The sequence below is a fragment of the Astatotilapia calliptera genome, chromosome 17, assembly GCF_900246225.1.
Source record: "Astatotilapia calliptera chromosome 17, fAstCal1.2, whole genome shotgun sequence".
In the NCBI taxonomy this organism is placed as follows: domain Eukaryota; kingdom Metazoa; phylum Chordata; class Actinopteri; order Cichliformes; family Cichlidae; genus Astatotilapia; species Astatotilapia calliptera.
The window spans coordinates 14,335,314-14,359,064 of NC_039318.1; the positions used below are offsets into that span (position 1 = coordinate 14,335,314).

Sequence of the window (23,751 nt, forward strand, 5' to 3'; positions counted from 1 at the left end):
TGTCTTTAAAACTGGAATTTCCAACTTCTAATTATGTAATGACTTAAAAACATGTTTCAGTCTGTTTTATGGCTGTTTGCTGTCTTAAAGTTTAAAATAACAGCCATGTACAGAGATAAGTTGCAGCTTACTGTATGAATATGTACTTTTGTCTTTCCACAGTTTTTCTGAAATAAACAGGAAGTGGGATTGTGTTGTCTTTCCATATCAGTAGTATCCATGTATCTATGTTGGAGATAAAAGCTAAAAGAAAGTTAAATGCAGTAGTTTGACAATCAGTGTTTTTTTAAAGTTTGCATTAAAACATTATTGGAAAGATGGAAAACTTTCTTCTTCTTCTTTTTTTTTGTAGCAGAAAGAACGTTTTATAATCAAGCCTTTTTGTGCGTGTAATTGCCTGTAGACGTTGATTCCGGACAATAAAAGGACTGAAACGTGTTTGTGCTGTTCAATGTAAGTCATGTCCTTTCACAGTAATACTCACTACAGCCAAGAAGTGTGCTAAAGAGCATCTCTGAATGCACAACATGTCATGTCAAACCTTGATGGAGATGGATTACAGCAGCAGGGGAACCTACCAGGTGCTACTCCTATCAGCTAAGAACAGGAAACAGAGTCTAGAGTTTGTACAGTTTCACCAAAATTGGAGAAAAGAAGACAGGGAAATGTTGCCTGGTCTGAGTTTCAATTGGTGCCTCAACATTTGGATGAAAGGGTGAGAATTTGGCAATATACATCAGTGCATGGATCTGTGTTGCCTTGTGTCAACGATTCAGGCTGGTAGTGGTAATAGAGTAATGGTGTAGGGGATATATTTTTAGCAAACTTTGGGCCCCTTAATACCGACTAAGGTACACTCGGGCAGGCTTTTAAACAATGCTATCTATTGATGGCTGCTTTGAGTAGGATAACACACCATGTCAAAACTCTCAAACTGGTTTCTGGATTATGTCAAGACGTTTACTGAATTCAAATAGCTTCCATCATGCCCATGGATAAAAATCTCTGTGAAGTATTTCCAGCACCTTGTTGAATCCATGCCATGAAGAATTGCAGCAGTTCTGGCGGTCCAACTTAGTATGAGCAAGATGTGCCTAATAAAGTGTCTGGTGAGTGTACTTCAATGATGGAAGTCCACTTTTACCACAAGATGGCGCAAGACCACAAGCTTGTCTCTATATTTACACGTCCCAAAGCTTGACAAAATAGAAACCAGTCTCATCCTTTCCTCTGCTCCTCTTTTTTCCCTGTATTTTTCCCTGTTCAGCTCCCCTTTTCCTTCCTGATAGTTATCCCATGTATTCTGTTCCTCCTCATCTTATCTCCTTTGTCTTCCCCAACAAAATTTCAGCAGAGTCGTGGGAGTAAGCGCACTGCACGAAGAACACATCTCTTTCAGTCTTTATGGCAGTACGCTTATGCCTTGTGATGTACAGTGTTGAGGTTCTAAATGGATTAGACAGAAGAGCCTCCTCCTTTTGACTTTTTTCTATGTAATGTAATTTGTAAGGTTTTTAGTGTGCCTACGAACTGTATCGAAGCAAGACAATAATGGTGCTCACTGAATAGAGTATTTTTTTTCTTATGCATTCTTGCAGATAGACCTAAATCGTCAATGCTTTTATGTGCAACGTCTCCTCCATCCTTCTCTTTTGGACAACAAAAATATATTTTACACAGTGCTGTGCATAAGTATTGAGCCAGCCCTCATTTCTTTGTAGAAGAAGTGGTGGGCCTGCAAACTATTTACAGCAGATGGACAATATATGAAAGTCATCTCCTTAAGAAACAGGAAAACAAAATCCAGCAAAGACCTGATACAGGACCTAAGAGATGCATCTGACCCTTCAATTGATCTATTTACTGTTTATTGAAGCCTCATCAGAAATTGTGGCTGTCAGTAAACAGTTCTTAAGCAGAGGAAAAAGGGAAGAAAAGTCTGAGGTATGTCAAATTATACTTATATTGATTCTGTTCATCTGGACGTAGTGTTTTCAGTGGGAGAAACGTTTTGTCACTCATCCAAGTGACTTCTTCAGCTGACTGCAGGTTTCCCCAACCTTATAAACAGTACATTTGCATAATGACAGAAACTAGCACCACTGAAGGAACAATGGGCTGTGAGGTCAGTTTTTTGGTCATTAATATGCTAATTGTCATGACCAATGATCAACAACCAATGTTGACCAAAGACATATCCAAGAACTGGACTGAAAATCTGTGACAACAGGTCTTACGAAGTGATGAATTTGAAAGTTGTGCTCCAAATCGTTGTCTATAAGTATGGAGGAGGTCAAGGAGGGAGGTATAACAGTGAGTGTCCAGAGCCATCTGTAAAGCATGGTGGAGGGTCTGTCATGGTTTGGGGTTGCATTGCAGCCAATCTTGATGAAAATCTTGATGGACCCAGAAAAGTACCATCAGAGTTTGGTCCACCATGCATTACCACTGGGAAAGTATCTGACTGGCAATGGGTTCATTTATCAGCATGACAGTGATCCCAAACTGCAAATGCAGTAACAGCATACTTGTACAAAAATTCACACAGTGAAACACTGTCATGGATTTCCTCCCTCAAGCCTGGACCTCAAGATTATTGAAGCAGTATGCGATCATCTTGACAGAGAACAGATCAAAATGCACCTAACATCCAAAGAAGAGCATTGAACAACCTTCAAGAAGCTTTGAGAAGTATTCTGGGCGATCGTGGCTGAAGAGTTGGGAGTTCACCTTGTAATCAGATGGTTGCCGGTTCGAGCCCCAACTTGACAGTCTCGGTCGTTGTGTCCTTGGGCAAGACACTTCACCTGTTGCCTACTGGTGGTGGTCAGAGGGCCCGGTGGTGTCAGTGTCTGGCAGCCTTGCCTCTGTCAGTGCGCCCCAGGGCAGCTGTGGCTACAATGTAGCTGCCATCACCAGTGTGTGAATGGGTGGATGACTGAATGTGTAACGCGCTTTTGGGTCCTTTTACTACTACTAGGGAGTAGTAAAAGCGCTATACAAATACAGGCCATTTACCATTTATTCCTGAAGGCTGCTTTTTTTTTTTTTTTTTTACCTTATATACTGTTTCCATTCATGTTTGCACATTTCAAGAAACCTTCAGAGTGTGCCAGTATAATCCTACTTAAATGTTCAGATTGCCGGTACATTTAAATAATTAACATTCAGTCTTGAGCTGTAGTATTTAAGAGCTGTAGCCCAGTTGGTCCTGATTTTCTATCAAAATTGCAAGAGAAAAACATCTTTTTATTTAACTGGATGGCTGTTATGTAACAAATGACTTAAAAAGTCCAAATTCGACTGTGTATGCAGCTCACCTGTTTGTCTGTTGGCTAAACAGAATTCTGAATAATTCTGAATAAATAATAATTCTGGGAACCCTCACTTTGATTCTCTTGCTGTAGGTAAACCAACAAAGTTGCAGGTATTTAACAAACTCACAGGACTGCTGCAAACAGCTGGAACTTAAGCTTTCCTATGTTTTGTGAAACATTGATTACATTTGTTTTTAGTAACTCTGATTAAAAACATATAACCCATCTGTGGTCTGCTGGCTTGTGTCCAAAGATGGTCCTCATAGTTGAAGCACTGATGACAGGACTCACAAACACTGTAGTGTTTCACCAGAAATGGTAACAAAACCTAAATGTGTGTATTTTTTTCTATGATAAAGAAATCAGTGCAGCAAATTTTAGTTTCATAGTAAATATGTAGGGGAAAAAAACAGAAAACCATTTAATTTGATGAGAGAGTCATAAAGTTACCACAGAACCAGATCCAAGTCAGCAAAAATTCTCTATATTATGTTAAATATAGAGGGATAATATAGATGGATATATAAACCCCTCGTAACAACAGCGAATGCACTTTTGAGAGTATAGTGGTGTAAAAACGATAGGTACAGATCCACAGAGAGGTGAAAGAAGCAGTATGGTTAGATGAGTCATCCTTTGTCATATTCTCAACAAGTGAGGAAATGCATGTTTGGCATCCACCAGGATAACAGCATAGGCCTGAGTGCTTGATCTGAACAGTGAAACAATGCAGTGACTCTGCTGCTTAAGCTTGAATCCATTGAATCCATCCACTGCAAATCAGCGTGCTTTAAATATACAGTATCGTGCTTTCTAACAAACCGAGAGCGAGTCAAATTTACTGATGAGCACACTATTATGGTGATCACATCACAGAGGCTTTGCCTCACATAAATGCTGCGAGTTGTAGAACAGTCAGAAGTATTTCAACAGGGCATATTTCTGCTTCTGAAACAGCAACTAAATGATTTTCAGTAGCTTTTTTTCCAGGGTAAATGTGCACTGTAGCTTTTACAAAATAACTCCCTCGGCTGTGACAGGGCTGTGAGGTTGGTGTGGGAGGGAACTGGAAGAAACTGGAGTGAACTGGAGCATCTAGAATCGATTCCCTCTCTTTCTTTATTATCTCTTGTTCCTCTCCAGGAAGACATGAACCAGATCAGACAACGGGGGAAATCACTCCATTGTCTGTATGCGTGTGTGCGTGCACATGCTTGCGTGCCATCACGTACTGTGTGCATGAATGTGTGTGATCCTGTATAATCTTTGTGAGGAACAGTGGGAGTTTAGGAGCATCGGGTGAGGGTATGACCTGGTTATATTAGGGTTAGGACCTGGTTTGAGGTTAATTAGAAATAATTAGTGTGTGTAGGGCTGTGTAGAACCAAAGGTTAAAGACTGCAAAGGCACTAAAATAATTGTGTGTGTGTGACTTGTGCATGCACATGTGCACATATCTGTGTATGCACAACTATGTTAATGTAAATGCTGTTAAACCGTATGTGCATGTATATGCCTATGATGTGTGGGTGTGATTCACTCTGTTTGTGGTGGGTGTTTTGAAGTGGCTTGAAGGGCATAAATATAGATTTGATGCTTTCTCTCTGAATTCGCAGTGTGAGTGTGAAGAGTACATGTTAGCTGTCGAAGATGTCTCCATTCATGCGCTTACTTTTGATCTTTTTTGCCACTGTAGTGTACATTTTTGAAAAATTAGATGTGAAATGAAATTTCATGATAGGTAAACAAAATAATTACCAAACCATTTGTAATATTACTGCATTTTACACATGTATTTCTTGGGGATACTGGCAGAAGAATCTTCCAGACCAACCGAATCAAGAAATCGCTTAAATAGGGGCAAGGTTTAAATAGCAGTTTGCTGATCTGGACCATTCTGGTGTGTGCTAACACAATACCACAATCTTACCAGGAGAGGAGATCCCAGGAAATTCCCCTTAAGAGAAACTGCAAAAAATTCAAGAGCTACATTTCAGACTCTTCAGGCCTCAGCATGTTAAAGATCATGACAATCAAAGAAAGACTAAGAAAGCCTCTTTTCTCTGGAAAAAGAGAAGTTGTATCTTAACAAACCACAAGAACTCTGGAGCAATGTCATTTGAACAGATTGGAGATTGGTTGGCCATAATGCACAGTGCCACGTTTGGCAAAACCAAAATACAGCCTAACAGCACAAATACTTGATTAAAAATGTCAAGCGTGGTGGTGAAGAGGTCATGATTTGGGCTTGATTTGTGGCCACAGGAGCTGGGTACTTTACAGTCACTGAGTCGACAGTTAACTTCTTTGGATAACAAAGAATTCTTGAGTCAAATGTGAGGCTGATAAACCTTGGACAATGATCCCAAGCACAGCAGAAAATCTGCAACAGAAATGCCGAAAAAGAAAAGAAATAGCTCAAAGTTCAGACCTCAACCTGACTGAAATATTATAGATATTATAACAAAATGACAACTGAACTAAAGCAATGTTGTAAAGAACAGTAGGCCAAAATATTATATATTACATATATTAGCTTCACACCCTGTACCTGTATACTTTACATTGCTTCGCCAAATGGTCAACCACATAACCACAGTCTGTAGTCTGAACATGACCTTTTACCGGTTTCCACGATTACAACACCTAGCCGTTAAAATTACAGCCTTTAATATTTAACGCCCTGAACATATCTGTACCCTCTGTAACTGGAGAATGAACGTGGAGTTGTGTCTGAGTACACACACGTGTGTGTCAGTGTGCCACATCAGATACTTTTACTGACAGAATACGAGGGTGCATGAAAGTGTGTGTTAGTGCGTGCATGCATGTGTGTGTGCAACCTGATGCTGCTTCTCGCACTCTATCTGTATTTAGCATCAGTTACCATCGGGTAGAACAATTAGTCACTGAGGAGAGAGGCCAAGCAGGAGGAAGTTTAACACACAAACCTGTAGCTAATTAGATCATTTATTTAATTAATTACTTTCCAAGAGAAGAAATAGAGAAGCAGTAAGGTCGAAATATATGCTTTTACTGATATGCAAATCCCATTTTAACCGTGGTGATTAAAACAGATACTTTGGTCCCATTTATTTAGCTGAATCACAGCTAAATAGTTTGACAGGAATAAAAATTATTTTTGCACTAACAAGGTGGTTCTGCACATCACAGTGTGCAGTATGTTCTTTTTTCTGAGAAAACTGGATAACTGGAGGACAAAAAAAGAAGTGACAGCCCCCCGCCCCCCAAAAAAACCTCCACAGCAGTGAGTATAAGACCTGACGCACAACATGAGAGATGCAGAGAAGACCTGAGAAAAAGCTGAAAGTCAAAGACAAAGGTGTAGCTAGTCATTTTGATTTTAATCGAATGAAGAAATTGTAAAAATGGCCATAAAATCCAAATTGGAAAAAGTAGCTACTAAAAAGGACCCACTCAAAATCAGGCCAGCAAAGAAAAACACAGCTAATGTTAACATAACATAACTGACGTCCCCTAGCGACACACAAGAGTATATATTGATATAGGAGACACATAAAAAGGGGAAAACTAACACAAACAACAACCAAAAAGCCCTAACGTAGCATAACAATTTTTTTTACAAACCAACATTTATCATATTTATCATATTTATATAATCACATTTGCCATGACCCTCTCAACCAGCCAACCAGTCCTCTTGAGCTTAGGGAAACACAAGTAGCATTTGAGCCAATGGTGTTGAATTTGATGGACCTGTGAATGCAGATCAAATTTTAGATCTGTAAATCACACTGCACACTGTGCACACACCGGAAATTGAGTAGAAGCATACCTGGAGAGAGAAAACACAACATGCAATGCTATCAGTCATGGATTGGCCTCCCCAGAACCTTAACATACCAAGGAACAAATATCCAAAGAAGAGCTTTGAATGTCCTTCAAGAAGGACATGGAGAGCCATATCTGAAGGCTTCTACTTTCACTGGTTTTTTTTCGCCCTTCCTGACACAACTCCAGAAATAGTTGTGCCTTCTCCCAGGATCAAACTAGAGAACTACTGTTTGTTAGGTGAATTTATAAACCACTACACTATGGAGCCAGTCAAAGAAATGACTAAAAAACTGGCCTAAGAGAGATGTGTAAATGTGGCCATTGCAAATATTTAAACATACTGACTTTCAACCTCATTAAAACTGTACAAAAATTTTAAAAAGATCAAAATCAGGCCACTTCTATAAAATTGTTGCGACTCATAAACAAGTACCACAAGTGATAACACCTGACTCATCTCCATGTCACGATTAAAATGACAAAAGGGAATTAAATGTCGCAAAGGACTCTTTTACACTTCAACCTAGTGCACATATAAAGGTATAGGGCTGTTTTTCACAATCTTGCTTGAACATATATTCTTTATTCTTGCTCTATAATTAGCTAGTAATATCTGGACTTGTTATTGCCCTGTTGAAGGTGCACCTAAAGTCCGTATGTGCTGCTCCTAATGCGAACTGTCACTATCGCGCTCTCTGCTCCTTGTATAATTTTAATTTGTCCCAGGATGCCTCTCTCAGGTCTTAAGTCCTTTAAGACACCACAGGTTTGCAGCTAAATCTAAACAGAAGGCACAGTAATTACTGCACATTTGATGCCCCAATAATCTCCGCTCAAGTATGCGGGGCTATAAACACCCAATCAGCCAGCTGGTCTCTTACCCATGAGCCTGGTGTACAGTGCATTAAGCAAGTGTACACAATAAGCTGAGCTACAGAGTTTCTGTCGCCCTGCCAGCCAGTTGGAGAGGAGCATTATCCCATCAGAGCTAAGCTTCATCAGAGCTTAGGATTGTACTACTGAGTCAGAGTGTTGCTGTTCTTCCTCTTACCTGCTGCTCTCTGCAAAACAGCATGGTTAACTGACTGGCTGACTGGGAACTTATGGGAAACGAGTCTCTGCTTCAGTAACAGAGTTGGTGAAATGGCCTTCCGCAGATCTCCCTCCTCTACCTGTGCAGGTGAGTGCTGCAGACACAGATAGAAAGGCCTTGTCTCTTTCCTTTGTGTGGCCTGTGTGGCCTGTCCCTCCTGTATCTTCACCTAACAAAAGACAGGACCACTGTAGAGTAACCCACCTTTTGTACCTTCCCTGTTCCCCCAGTGTGTGTGTTTGTGTGATTGTGTCAGCAGGCCACGTGGGGCAGCCATCAACAGGCAGCTCTTTACAGCAGGCAGGGTATATGGTTGCATGTGAGTTTAATACAGATATGCAGTCAGGCCCCTCTTGAGCCTCTTGCTGTTCTCAGCTTGTCTCAGAGAGGAAATCCTTTGTCATATTTGAACAGAATTAATCAGTTTTGAGAGATGACTGTTTCTCAGACATGTGCTCTCTCGAGGTAAGCCTCAGGCAGAGCAGTAATCCCAATTTATTTACATGGCTGACTGCTGCTGTGATTCACTGTTAGTCAGGCGAGGAGCCTCCTGGGCCTAAGGTGAAATTTTATTTTTGGGTTTAAACAGCAGGATACTGGCAAGGCAACATTCTCAGAAACTCAGAAAGACATAGGTTAAAAGAAACCGTCCTTTTATGCCCCACCACCCCCACCTGGAGGCTTTCTCTCCCAAAGTCAATAAGAGAATAATGACTGATAATTTATAACTGTCTTTGATCTACTGCCCATGCTACCTTCTTTTTCATTTAATAGTGTGTACAGTATATGTGCATAAAAATACAGACACATGAATGAATCTGAAAGACACAAGCAGAAATCTGTAGTTTTTCTTGGGGGAAAGACATGGTGTGACATAAGGTATTGCCGTTGGTAACTGCAATACCTTATGGTAACTGTGAAGCATGGTGGCTTTGGCCTGCTTTGTTACCTCAAAGCCTGGATGCCTCTAATTGCTGGGAGAAAGCCATTTACCCATATTGTCCATAACAGAGAAAGTCCTTTAGCCAACATTTTGCAAGACTTGTACTGAATAATTTGTTTAATTATTAAGTTATTCAGGTAACATATTGGTACATTAAAAAACTAGTTCTATATGATATTAGACACAAAATACCTTTTACTTCACAGAAAAGTGCCTTCTCGTGGATTAAACATTACCATTATGTAGGCTGGACCATGACTGGTCTTCAAACCATTAACTAAGACTGATATACAAAACCCATCAAGAAATGTGAAATTCATTTTTCATCAAAGGGGACTTTGATATGTGACAAAAATTCTTGTGCAATTCAGCCCAGCTCAGTGCTCAGCTAATGGTGGAAGTCTCCAGCGCTGTAACACAATCATTTTTCCCTCTAATTAGTAGTTAATAACATAAAACCAAATAAGACACTGTTCAGGCAGATGTGTCCGTGCAATCAGGCAACTAGAGCTGAGGCAGCATGTACTAAAAGCATCAGCATTAAGTCTATGTGCCGTGCTGCTGCCCATTAGCTGTTCTCTGAAAGGTGCCCTTTGTCTCTGCCATTAGAAATCAGTGTGAAAATAGAGAGAGAGTTTATCTTACACAATCATTCTGAGAAACAGACGCTGGATGAAACTGCAAGAGCTTCTGGTATAAAGCAACAAGGAAAGTGAGGAAGCTTTTTTATGTCAGGCACCTCAAAAGAGATACAGCGTCCCAATTTAGAATAATATGTCTCATGGGACACTCCTTGCAGTGCAATCTCTGAACACAAAATACAGAATAAACGTTTTGTATTCACATATTTTCCAATCAATTTTCAGAGTACAGAGATTAAGCTATCACTTTTTCAGATTTGGACCCCCGCATGCTCCCTCTAAGACCCCCTGCTGCTCCCGAGAAACCATTTCATGAACAGTTTGTCATTTGCAAAAAATATATTTAATTACCTGCTGTGTTCTTTTAAGTTGGACTGCCTGTTGGTGTGTATGGCATCAGGGCCATAGGGGACACCTCGGGTAGCAGGGATAACCACAAAGGTGGTTTGGAGTGTATTGAATGGTATTTATTAGAGCCCGAATGAATGATTTTGGCATCTTTTATGGTTTTGGGGGGATAAAATATTAGCTTATTAGCAGATATTTGTTGTATAAATGCACAGATACTGTTTGTCCACACACTGAGTTATACTGAGCAGAGAAAATGATGGGGTCATTATGTCACAAGCTAGTTCGCAACTTAATGTAAAGACCGCACTTGACTCATCACCTGCGCGGCTGTGATGCTACTCTGCGATGTGCCGCAGAGAGTGCTGCAAGCAAGGAGTTGGAGCTGCTCTCCTGCTCAAACTGTGTGATGACCATTGTTTGATGACACTTTCGGAATAACCCCTGGCATGTTTTTCTGCATTATGTTGTGTAATGTTGAACAAGCTGATATCTGTGTTAGGCCAATATCAGATGATAATATTGTCAGGCTGTCCTGTGAAGATATATTTATGTTCTGTGGACTGAATCTGTCAGTACAGTAGTTTTGCAGCTGTGTAAAACTGTTGCAGGTGTTTATTAAAGGTCATGTATGAAGATGGGCGTGGTCTGGCTCAGGACTACTACTATATCGCTGGTACACATTCTTTTTAATTACCTCTGCCAAAGAGGTCATGTTTTTTTAAGCATTTGCATATCATACTGTCTGTAAACATGGCAGCTCACAAAGATTTAAATGAATTCTGATGGCTTACATCCAACAAGATCTCCGAGGTCAACCCAATGATTTATTGGTTGAAAATTGACAAAAAAAAAAAAGAGATTTTTACAAGTATTGTGTGTATTGTCAACACATAGAAAATACCATTTAAAGATTTCAAATAACATATTTCACCTCTGACCTCTCCTTCAATGTCAATAGATTGATCCGAAGGTCAAAGTGATAAGAATGCTTCATGGAGCTGTCTATTAAAACTATGTTTCCACCTGCTATTATTTATACTGACAACATACACTCAACAAAAATATAAACGCAACACTTTTGTTTTTGCTCCCATTTCCCATGGGATGGACGTAGAGACCTAAAATTCATTCCAGATACACAATATAACCATCCCTCCCAAACAGTGGTCACAAATCAGTCCAAATGTGTGGTAGTGGGCACATCTGCTATATTGAGATAATCCATCCCACCTCACAGGTGTGCCACATCAGGATGCTGATCTGACATCATGAGTAGTGCACAGGTGTACCTCAGACTGCCCACAACAAAAGGCCACCCTGGAATGTGCAGTTTTGTCTCACAGCAAAATGCCACAGATGCCACAAGCAATGAGGGAGCATGCAATTGGCATGCTGACAGCAGGAATGTCAACCAGATCTGTCGCCCGTGCATTGAATGTTCATTTCTCAACCATAAGCCGTCTCCACAGGCGTTTCAGAGAATATGGCAGCACATCCAACCGGCCTCACAACCGCAGACCTCGTGTAACCACACCAGCCCAGGACCTCCACATCCAGCAGGTTCACCTCCAAGATCGTCTGAGACCAGCCACCCAGACAGCTGCTGGAACAATTGGTTTGCACAACCAAACAATTTCTGCACAAACTGTCAGAAACCGTCTCAGGGACGCTCAACTGCATGCCCGTCATCCTCATCGGGGTCTTGACCTGACTCCAGCTCGTCGCCGTAACAGACTTGTGTGGGCAAATGCTCACATTCGATGGCGTCTGGCACGTTGGAGAGGTGTGCGCTTCACGGATGAGTCATGGTTCACATTGTTCAGGGCAAATGGCAGCTGAGAATGTCCCAGTTCTTGCATGGCCAGCATACTCACCGGACATGTCACCCATTGAGCATGTTCGGGATGTGCTTGACCAGCGTATACGACAGCGTGTACCAGTTCCCATGAATATCCAACAACCTCGCACAGCCATTGAAGTGGAGTGGACCAACATTCCACAGGCCACAATTGACAATCTGATAGACTCCATGCGACTATGTGTTGCACTGCATGAGGCAAATGGTGGTCACACCAGATACTGACCGGTTCTGGGTCCCCAGACCCCCAATAGAACAAAAAACTGTAAACTTCCAGGGTGGCCTTTTGTTGTGGGCAGTCTGAGGTACACCTGTGGACTACTCATGGTGTCAGATCAGCATCCTGATGTGGCACACCTGTGAGGTGGGATGGATTATCTCAATATAGCAGATGTGCCCACTACCACACATTTGGACTGATTTGTGACCACTGTTTGGGAGGGATGGTTATATTGTGTATCTGGAATGAATTTTAGGTCTCTACGTCCATCACATGGGGAATGGGAGAAAAACAAAAGTGTTGCGTTTATATTTTTGTTCAGTGTATATGCATATAGGGAATGATATAGGGTGATTCTAAATGTCACTAAATGTCACTACTTTGGACCTCTGACCTCGTCTTCAAAGTCAAATAAGGTTAAAAATTCAGAAATTTTCCATTTATCTTTAAAACGATGCTGAAAATTCTACTGTCTTTGTTCGTATTGTATTGTATGTAGGAAATGATGCAGTTATGTGGGGGTTTTGACTATCACATTATAGTTTGCATCCAAATATCATCTCACATTTAACCTCAGATCTCACTTTTACATTTCACATCTGCCTTTCTTTTAATTGTTAAGAGAAATTATTAAGAGAAAGAGAATGAACTGCCTTGTTAAAGTATTTAGAAATATACTGTAGTATGATATTATATAATAACCTAAAAATATTCTTTACAAATAAACACCTATTATCCGTGACCTACTCCTACATAATGTTTGTGTAATCAAAGAAAACAGATGTTATACTACCCTTAACTCATTTTTGCTGCACTACAACTTTTTTGGTCATCTGTGTTTGAAGCTTGTGAGCTTTGTGTCTCTTCTTGTGCCCTTATGTTTCTTCCTGCTATTCCCTGAGTAAGAGTATTCTTTTAAACACTTTCATTTAATCTAATTTTGACTGTACATATTTGTTCTGAGCGTTTTTACTTTTTTGGGGCGTGTGGTGTTCATCAAAGTAAAGGTAAAATTTGAAGATGGGTGTAGTTGGAGAACTTGCTAAGATGATCTCAAGTTCATGTTTTATTTGACAATTTAGACACACTAAGTAGGGCTTTACATAAATATATAGTTTATGGGGATATTCTCAATAATTTCCCCCTCCTACCAGATTTAAATTGGCGACCTTCCAGTGACAGGCCTGCCTCTTGCACCTCCAGGCTACTGTGATGCTATATACAGTGGGGCAAAAAAGTATTTAGTCAGCCACCGATTGTGCAAGTTCCCCCACTTAAAATGATGACAGAGGTCAGTAATTTGCACCAGAGGTACACTTCAACTGTGAGAGACAGAATGTGAAAAAAAAATCCATGAATTCACATGGTAGGATTTGTAAAGAATTTATTCGTAAATTAGGGTGGAAAATAAGTATTTGGTCACCTCAAACAAGGAAAATCTCTGGCTCTCACAGACCTGTAACGTCTTCTGTAAGAAGCTTTTCTGTCCCCCACTCGTTACCTGTATGAATGGCACCTGTGTGAACTCATCATCTGTATAAAAGACACCTGTCCACAGCCTCAAACAGTCAGACTCCAAACTCCGCCATGGCCAAGACCAAAGAGCTTTCGAAGGACACCAGGAAAAGTATTGTAGACCTGCACCAGACTGGGAAGAGTGAATCTACAATAGGCAAGCAGCTTGGTGTGAAAAAATCAACTGTGGGAGCAATCATCAGAAAATGGAAGACATACAAGACCACTGATAATCTCCCTCGATCTGGGGCTCCACGCAAGATTTCATCCCGTGGGGTCAAAATGATCATGAGAACGGTGAGCAAAGATCCCAGAACCACACGGGGGGACCTGGTGAATGACCTGCAGAGAGCTGGGACCAAAGTAACAAAGGTCACCATCAGTAACACACTACAACGGCAGGAAATCAAATCCCGCAGTGCCAGACGTGTTCCGCTGCTGAAGCCAGTGCATGTCCAGGCCCGTCTGAAGTTTGCCAGAGAGCACATGGATGATACAGCAGAGGATTGGGAGAATGTCATGTGGTCAGATGAAACCAAAGTAGAACTTTTTGGTATAAACTCAACTCGTTGTGTTTGGAGGAAGAAGAATACTGAGCATCCCAAGAACACCATACCTACTGTGAAGCATGGGGGTGGAAACATCATGCTATGGGGCTGTTTTTCTGCCAAGGGGACAGGACGACTGATCCGTGTTAAGGACAGAATGAATGGGGCCATGTATCGTGAGATTCTGAGCCAAAACCTCCTTCCATCAGTGAGAACTTTGAAGATGAAACGAGGCTGGGTCTTCCAACATGACAATGATCCAAAACACACCGCCCGGGCAACAAAGGAGTGGCTCCGTAAGAAGCATTTGAAAGTCCTGGAGTGGCCTAGCCAGTCTCCAGACCTCAACCCCATAGAAAATCTGTGGTGGGAGTTGAAAGTCCGTGTTGCTCGGCGACAGCCCCAAAACATCACTGCTCTCGAGAAGATCTGCATGGAGGAATGGGCCAAAATACCAGCTACTGTGTGTGCAAACCTGGTAAAGACCTATAGTAAACGTTTGACCTCTGTTATTGCCAACAAAGGTTATGTTACAAAGTATTGAGTTGTATTTTTGTTATTGACCAAATACTTATTTTCCACCCTGATTTACGAATAAATTCTTTACAAATCCTACCATGTGGATTCATGGATTTTTTTTTCACATTCTGTCTCTCACAGTTGAAGTGTACCTCTGGTGCAAATTACTGACCTCTGTCATCATTTTAGGTGGGGGAACTTGCACAATCGGTGGCTGACTAAATACTTTTTATATATATATATAAAATTGTGTGCTTGAAATCCTAAAAACATTTTACCCCTCTTGACCTCACGGATAGATCTCATTGTCATACCATATTTTTTAGCATGGTGCAACTATTTGGATGACCAAGAGAAAGAGCTGTCCGTGGTACTGAAATGAGAGCACAGCACGTGGCCTGGTGCGTTACTATGGCTACAGCTGTCTGTATCCCTAAAATAACCATACACACACACAGAGAGTAACCTTATTACAAAAAAATGGCAATCTGTTCAGTTCCTGATAGCACAGTGGTCACACTGATAAAAGCGGACAAATATCGTTTTTGTCACTAATGCTCTCAAACTCCCTCCGAGGTACCATTTGGAAAATCAGCACTCAGTGCTATGCAACAAGTAACCTGCTGTTTTTTTCTTCCTTCGTGCCCTTAATGCAGGATAAAAATGAAGTCTACACGCTTACAGTATTTTTTTTGTTTCTTGTATTTTTTTTTCTTTGTGTTACAATGTGTCTGTTAGGTTTGTAGCATAAACCTATTCGCTGGAACGTTAAGACAATATAATTACACTGCAAGCAAGACGCAAGTAGGCAAACTTCTTCATGGTACTCGTGCACGGGAGAGAACCAGACAAACGCCGTTCCTTCGCTTGACCCCAGTAGCTCTCGTCCGTCCTCCCATACACTGTCCTTTTATTGAGGTTACATGAATATGCATAGGTTCATTAACATACCGACGTCTACATACAAACAAAGAGTACCTTGCCTGTGTGTGTGTGTGTGTGTGTGTGTGTGTGTGTGTGTGTGTTGCTGATCAAAGGGTCAAACATCCTTGGTCAGGAAGAGGGTAGACTAGACCCCCCCCCCGGTGAGGAAGTCCAGCAGTTCATCTAAACAGAAAAGCACTTAGACTAGAACAGACGTAGCTACGTTAATCCTACCATAAAACAATTAAAACAAGATGCGACCTCTTCCCGTGCTCCCAGGATGTAGGTGTGCATTCTAGTGTGGAATGCACACCAAGCCTCTGTAGCCTGTTAAAGATCACACAACTTATCACTACACAATTGATTATACACCTCTAAGCATCTATGGTTAAATATTTCTAAGCATAAATGACAATCAACAATACAAACTCTAACAGTGTCCTTTGTGCTCTGAGGCAAATTGAGAAGTTGGCACTTTGTAGGCTTGTCTTTTGTAAAGTGCTTTGAGACAAACTTTGTGATTGACTGACACATGCATCAATTTGCACAGTGGGAAACAAAGCTCCACCGGGCCACTTTGCATATTTGCAGCTCCAAATACAGAGAAAACTGGCTGAAAATGTTGAACGCAAGACTGCCAAACCTGTGTGACACACTGACCTGGGGATAAAATAGTGTATATACCCATTTTCAAAAGGACAGATGGCAGCATGTTTATTGGTGGGTCACCTTACTTTTTGAAGCTGAGTATATATTATGTTGCATTATGGAGAAGAAATGCAGTAAACAAAAGCTTAAGATAGTGAAGAATGGTGGAACAAAACAGTTCTGGGATATAAATGACCTTACTGAGAGTTAGAGATGATACCTTCCATTCTCTTCTGCTTACCCAATTCAGTGTCACTGGAGTGCTGGAGCCTATCCCGACTGTCACAGGGTGAGAAGACAGGGTACAACCTGGACAGGATGCTAGAATTTCACAGGAGAAAATACTAGAATTATTTATGTATTTAATATACACCAAGCAAATGTTTCGAATGTTTTAAACTTTTTAAACAGATACAGTGCATCCAGAAAGTATTCACATCCTTTGCTCAGCACCTTGTTGAAGCACCTCTGATAGTAACTACAGACTCTTTTTCATTAGGATGCTACAAGCTTGGCACACCTATTTTTGGGAATTCTCTCCCATTCTTTTTTTGCAGAACCTTTCAAGCTCATCAGGTAGGATAGGAAGTGTCGGTGCCATTTCTCAAGAGAGGTTCAAGTCTCAGCTCTGGCTTGACTGGTCAAGGACATTCACAGAATGATTTTAAAGCCACTCCTTTATCTTGGCTGTCCAGAGTGCTCAGGAGCAGGTTTTCATCAAGGATGTCTTTGTACATCGCTGCATCCATCTTTCCCCAACCGTAACCAGCCTCCCAGCTGCCTCCCAGCTGCTGAAAAACATCCCCACAGCATTAAACTGCCACCACCATGCTTCACTCTAGGGATAGTATCGGCTAGGTGATGAGTGGTGCTGGTTTCCTCCTGACATGAGGCTTGGTATTCCTTTTTTTTTTTTTTATCAGATCGGAGAATTCTGTTTCCCATGGTCTAAGAGTCCTTCAGGGGGCTTTGTCAAACTCCAGGCATACTGTCATGTACCTTTTTCAAAGGCGTGGCTTTCTTCTGGCCACTCTACCATACGGGCCTGATTGGTGGAGTGCTGCAGAAATGATTGTCCTTTTGAGAGATCCTCCTTTCTCCACAGAGTAAAACTAGAACTCTGGATCGCTCACTTCTTCCCTTTATGGATGTTGGAGCCGACTGTGCTCATTGGGACCTTAAATACAGGAGAATTTTTCTATACCCTTGCCCTGATCTGTGCCTCGATACAATCCTGTCTAGAGGTCTACAGGCAGTTTCTTGGATTTTTGGTTTGTGCTTTGACATGAACTGTACATGACTGAATCTTGTATAGACAGGTGTGTCCCTTTCCAAGCCATGTCCAATCAACTTAACACAAGTGGACTCAAGTTGTAGAAACATCAGAGAGATGATCAGTGGAAACAGGATGCACCTATGCTCAGTTTGGAGTGTACCTGTTATATTGTTGTATTTGCTTTTTTAATACATTTTCAAGAGTTTCTCTTTGTCATTATGGGGGATTTTGTGTAGAATTTTGAGGTGAAAAATGAATGAAATCTATACAAGAATAAGGCTGTAACATGACAAAATGTTGAAGAAAAGAAGTGCTGTGAATACTGTATCTGTATGTAAATGTACAAAATATGTAGACCAAGGAAAAGCTTTCAGGCACTGGAACCTTTCTAGTTTCTGTTTGTAGTACACCTGTCGTCCCAGTTTTATTGACTGGGCTTGTATGAGCAGTCTTTGGTTACATGCAGGTAAACAGTCCAGGTGGAGAGTAAAAGAGCGATTTCATTTCAAACACATCTGCTGTCATGTGATGGTAGACACTAACTTTAAAAACTGTACAAACGATTAGTTTTGAACTGGATAGCCATTATCTGCTATCCACAGATCCTGGCTAAGTGAACAGACCAGCAGGTGTGTTCCACAATAGTCTGCAGCTTAGCATTAAAACATAAGTCAGACAGAAACAATTGGACAATGGTCGCACAGCCTGACTGGCGACCTGTCCAGGTTGTACCCTGCCTCTCACCCTAAGACAGCTAGAATTGGTCTAGTTTGCTTCAAATGTAACTAAATTTGTTGTTAAGTTCTTAGGAAGTTTGCCGGTTAACATGTTTAATCTTAATTGTGGTCAGTTTGGGGTTTTACGGAGAGATTATGTGTTGAACTATGTCTTGATGGGGAAACAGCAATTTCCTGAGACCTGGAAGCCAGTAACTTCAGAAACTCACTGCACCTGGTTACTCAAGTCACACAGTGAGTGTGACTTTACATGAAATCACACACATGAGACTTGTGTTTCATAATAGACAGATTTTTCTACATATACATAAATTACAGCTAGCTCATTGTTGTTTCTTCAGTAATTGTATTAAATAAAACTGATATGTGAACAATATCAGTTCACAAACAGTTGAATAATCTGCAGCTGTGTTTAATTTCCAAAATAAATGTCTTGCAGAGTCATGGCCTAATGGTGCAGGCTTCAAGCGAGTGGCCACAGTACTCAGCGAATCTTCCTCAATCCATAGTGATGCGCTGTGCTACCTGAACAAGGACATGTCCGGGATTGGACTGGAACCCATGTCCTACAGCACCCTGGAGCCTGGACCTTATAGAGAAGAACCATGGGCTGAGGAATCACAAAGTCTGCTACAGGTAACTACAGGACCAGAGAAAATGTGCATGTGTGGGGAACTATAATAACATGCTTAAAAAGCTATAATATTTTTTGGGGAACCAGTCTAATGTTTTTTTCCCCCTTTCATTCTTTCGTTACCAACTTCCTCAACTAAGCCAATCACGTAATATTTCCTGTGAGCTCATGTGTTTCATTGCATTGCATCATTGTATGATTTATCATGTCTCATTAAAATGACCCTAGATAAGACTGTGATAATGATGAAGGAGGCCAGTCTCTGAGGTTTAATGATGTTTGTTCCTGTACTCTTTCAAAATAAAAGTCGCATCTGAGATATTTGAACAGCCTAGAATCACCTCGGACTGACTTTGAGAAGAAGTTTAAAATGATTGTAAGAGTAAGGAAAAGACTTGAGCTCAATCTGTGTGTGTGTGTGAGTGTGTGTGTGTGTGTGTGCGGGTGGGGGGGGGGGGGGGGGGTTCTACAATACACCCTTTATAATGCATCAAAACACAGTTAACAGAACATGTATATACTGATGCAACACAAAATGTGCTCACTTCTCTTTCTTTTCTTTGCATACCGTTTCCTTACACTTGTACGTTAGTCCCTCCATCACACAAGTACAAGCGCACAAAAAGAAAGAAAAATCGTTCAAAATTTAAATTGGAAAAACGGGCATGCTGTGAAAAGCACAGATATGCTGCTGGGGCACAAAAGCACTGTTTCAAAAACATTTTGTTGCTTTAATGATGTGAAAACACAGGTCTCCCTGCAAGTTACATCACCGAAGTGTGGAAACAGCCAATGCTGCTCCCTCTCTCCACGCTGCAAAAAGTGTCCATCCTAACCATCTTACCCAAAACTAAAAATGAAAAGTAACAAACACTGGGGAGTCCTATATTTTACTGTAAATAAACTTGGTCTTTTTTTCAGGTGGTTGAATGTCATATACACTAAAAAAAAAAAAAAAGAAAAAGAAAAATCTACCCAAAATGCTGATTTTAACTAATAATGTAAAATGTCCACGTAATTTTGTTAGGTACAATAGGTACAATGTAAAATGTAATTTTACATTCAGGTTAAAGATTAAGTATGTAAATAAATTAATCTTTGAATATAGCGACATGTATACTCAAAAAAGGAAAAAAATATTCAAATTAAAAAACTCAAATTAACTGAGGGTGTTTTTTTTCTTCTTTTTTTGAGTATACATGTCGCTATGAGCAGCAAGACGAAAACAACATATTGGAGATGGGCATTTTTTACAGCGTGGGACGCTCCGTGCCAAAAGCGCAGGCAGCGCGCAGCCAGCCTCCAGATCACACAGTTGGATAGATGGGTATCACCAGCATGTGATCAGGCTGCCGATTGCATACGAACTGCCTCATACATCTGACAGACAAAGAAAATAATGAAACCTGAGACACTCGATCCGTCGCTCCACCTGGACTGTCGACTAACTGGAGTGACTTCATGAATCTGATGGGAGGGATGGGAGGGATGATGAATCCGGAGGTATTTTTCTGCCTAAACCGCCAACTTTCACTCCTGCTCTTCTTCTTCTCCCACTACTCCTCTGTGTGTCTTTAAAGCGCAACAGCATGCAGGTCTCCCCGAGTGAAGACAAGATCCCAGTAAGTACAACGACAGCCTCCCCGCACGCCGCTTCTCTTGGTCTTCTGGTCGTGGTCTGGAGTTAGTTTTTACTACACCTCAGTGTTCGTGACATATTTACGACTCTCTATGGTAGTTTTCATATTCGTTTTACATTTGGTGACATTGCCGAAAGCTCGGCTTTAATTTTTGATTTGAAGTGTTTCTCCATCTACTATATTTACTTGGAACCTATAATTAGTTAATTTGTCCATGGGGCTACAAGAAACGTAAGACGACGCTTTCGATTATACGTGAGAACATCATAATTGGCTATCATATACCACTTTATGATGAGCAGACAGGTGAGGCTCAGTAAAAGGTTTGGCAACCTCCAGGGAAGGTCTTCCCAGGAGTTTTCATTAAGCTCTTAACAGAACAACAACTACCGGGGGATTCTTGGTACTGGTTAAACTAAAGCAACTAAAAATCCCTGCACACCTGTCTCTCTCGCTCTGTTATGTGTGAGCAAACACAAGCACTATAGTGAAGCTCCAGGAGCGTGACTGTAGCAGCGTTTGTGTCCTGCAGAGTAGTGCAGACAATATGTATTGTTGTGCGGTTATGCAGTCAAAATAATTAGAGCTTTCGTAAGTAATTTGAGTAATAGTCTATAGACTTTGTACACATGCAGCAAACAGTTTTTGTAATAGCAACTGTAGCTGAAGCACAAGAACACCCGAGACATTAGGAACAATGCGCTGGAGTAATTTACACCGTTACACAGGTGTCTGTTGATTAGACCCAAGTCGGTCGGCGCTATACTAACTCAGCTTTTCTTGGGAGTCCGCTCAGCAGCGACTTTTAAAGTTCACATGGAGTGTTGTAAACTAAGTGGAATCTGAAAGTGAAGACACGGCTCAAAGGTGAAATAGGGTCTTTCATCCAGCAGGTGCAGCTAATTAGCTTGATAGAAAGAAACACCTTGAATAAACTACACCGATAAGCTAATCTGGTGAGACTTGGCAATACATGCTTCAGGAACATCTAAACTTGTTTTGACTTGCCTGAGCCATGAAATAAGTCGGTAATGCACACCTTCCTGAATTTGCACTCATTCGGTTTGTTCTACCGTACTAGACAGGAATTCAAATGTCTAAAAAAGGCCTAGCTGTTTGGTGTGCTGTCTGTTTGGTTAACAATTGGCAAGTTAAAGGTAGCTAAGGGAATTATTATTATTATTAATTATTGTTTTGGTCTTTTTTTTTTTTTTTTTTAGTTGCTTCAGTCATTTACTGCAATGTGTTTGCCAGGGGTGTGTCCAGAAGAAGGGCATGGGGTGGCACTGCTTCTCCCAAAAAGGAACAATTTCTGTCATGCTTGTTTCTTTGCCTCTATTCTACTATATATTGCATTAAAATATTATTATTTTTTATTTAGCTTCTAATCACATTGTTTTAAATCATGCTACTCAACAACATATAGGAAATTAAAACCATCAGCTGCATCATTAAAGTGATATAGAGTACACATTACTGAACTGGTAATCATGACATCCTCTACTTAGGATGAATTACAGATACTAGTGTTTAAAAAAAAATGCACCAGTAAAACTTCAAGAGCTGGTTCATTTTATTTACTCAAGTAAAAGTGGAAAATGAGCAGGTTCTGAAATGTACTCTAGAAAAGTTTAAAAAGTAGCTCTTTGGAGGATGTTTCTACTACCTATTTAACTCTAGTATCTATTTTTATGCAAAGCAAACTGAATTTTGTGCTATATTAATGTCACATAAAAATAATATTAGTAGACAGGAATACAAATATGATTTCTGTCTAAATTGTAATTCTAATAAAGGTACTCAACTTGAGACAGGTAAGCAGAACATGAGCAGAGAAAAGGAAGGAGAAAAAAATAGCTCCATTTTCTGTTGCCTGCATTGTAGAGGGTGACTTTCCCTCTAAACAAGAAAATGAGTAGGGTACAGGTTAAAGTGGGATTCAGCAGGTGGGGGAACCCTAAAATCAGCTGAAATGGCCCAACATCGGAACAAGAATCACAACTCACAATAATTTTTATCGAGGGGTCAAGTAGATTTTCTTAATGTACCTGCTGTGATCAGTTGATTGGGGATACTGCAGCTCTGAGGTTTACTGATCTTTGTGGATATACACTGAATTTAATACGATGTCAGCAGGTGTTTCATGAGTTGTCCTGATTAATCTCCATCCTCTACACTGACAGTATGCTGTTTATGCTGTCTTTATACTCTAGGGCATACAGTTGGCATGAAAGGTGGAATTCAGCTAATGAATCTAAGCATCATCATCATTTAACTAAATTAATCTCTGGTGCCCTTTAAACCATGCCTCATTTTGATTTGCTGCATGTTTCACAATATGAAAACCCCCCATAATACCACAAAAACATGAGGACTTGCATGCAAGCTTTACATTTCCATTGATCAAACACAACTGAGCAGTTCTTACCTTTAAATCTAACTTCTCTTCTTCCTCTCCTGTCCTGTCTTTTTTATCTTTCTCCATTTCTGAGTGAAGTTCACTCTTTCTTTTCTCTCACTATGGAAAAAAAGGATAAGGCCTACACTGTTGTCTCAAAGTTGCTCTTGTAATGTAGTTTTCAATCAGCTTTAGTGATATTAAGTATTGGCAAATTCAACAAAATTTACTTTCAATAGTGATGCTAGCTTTTTCTAGCTATATCATATCAGATATTTCTAAAAACCAAGCTGTTAAACTTAGCATGTTTTTTCTTTCTTTTCTTTTTTTAGTGTACTAGTCTATTTCATGCTCAAATAGTTTAAAATGTAAGCACTTTGTGATCGTTCATGTACATCTTCTCTCTCCCTTGGTCTCTGTTTTGTCCTGTTTCTGGTCATGGCAGATGGTTACCCCCTCCCTGAGCCTGAATCTACTGGAGGTTTCTTCCTGTTAAAAGTAGTTTTTCCTTCTATTCTCACCAAGTGTTTGCTCATGAGGGATTGTTTGACTGTTGGGGTTTTCTCCAGAATACTCTGGTCTTTACTTTACAGTATAAAGATGGCACTCGCTGTGATTTGGCGTTATGTGAAAAAACCTGATGTGTATTCAACCGAAGCACAGTGTGTGTTTA

At 40.6% G+C, this 23,751-nt stretch overlaps 1 protein-coding gene across 7 annotated transcripts in view; it reads left to right on the top strand.

Annotated features, from left to right (window-relative positions):
• The first annotated feature begins 8,168 nt into the window (after positions 1–8,168).
• ano2b (anoctamin 2b) overlaps positions 8,169–23,751 on the top strand; it is a 72,034-nt gene continuing 56,451 nt past the window's right edge. For 2 of the 7 annotated variants that reach the window (XM_026146593.1, XM_026146595.1), the window contains exons 1-3: positions 8,169–8,313; positions 18,846–19,042; positions 20,621–20,662. In XM_026146593.1, coding sequence (XP_026002378.1) covers positions 8,277–8,313; positions 18,846–19,042; positions 20,621–20,662 — 276 coding nt within the window. In that variant the 5' untranslated portion in view covers positions 8,169–8,276. The other 5 variants (XM_026146594.1, XM_026146597.1, XM_026146596.1 and 2 more) reach the window with 5 other exon arrangements.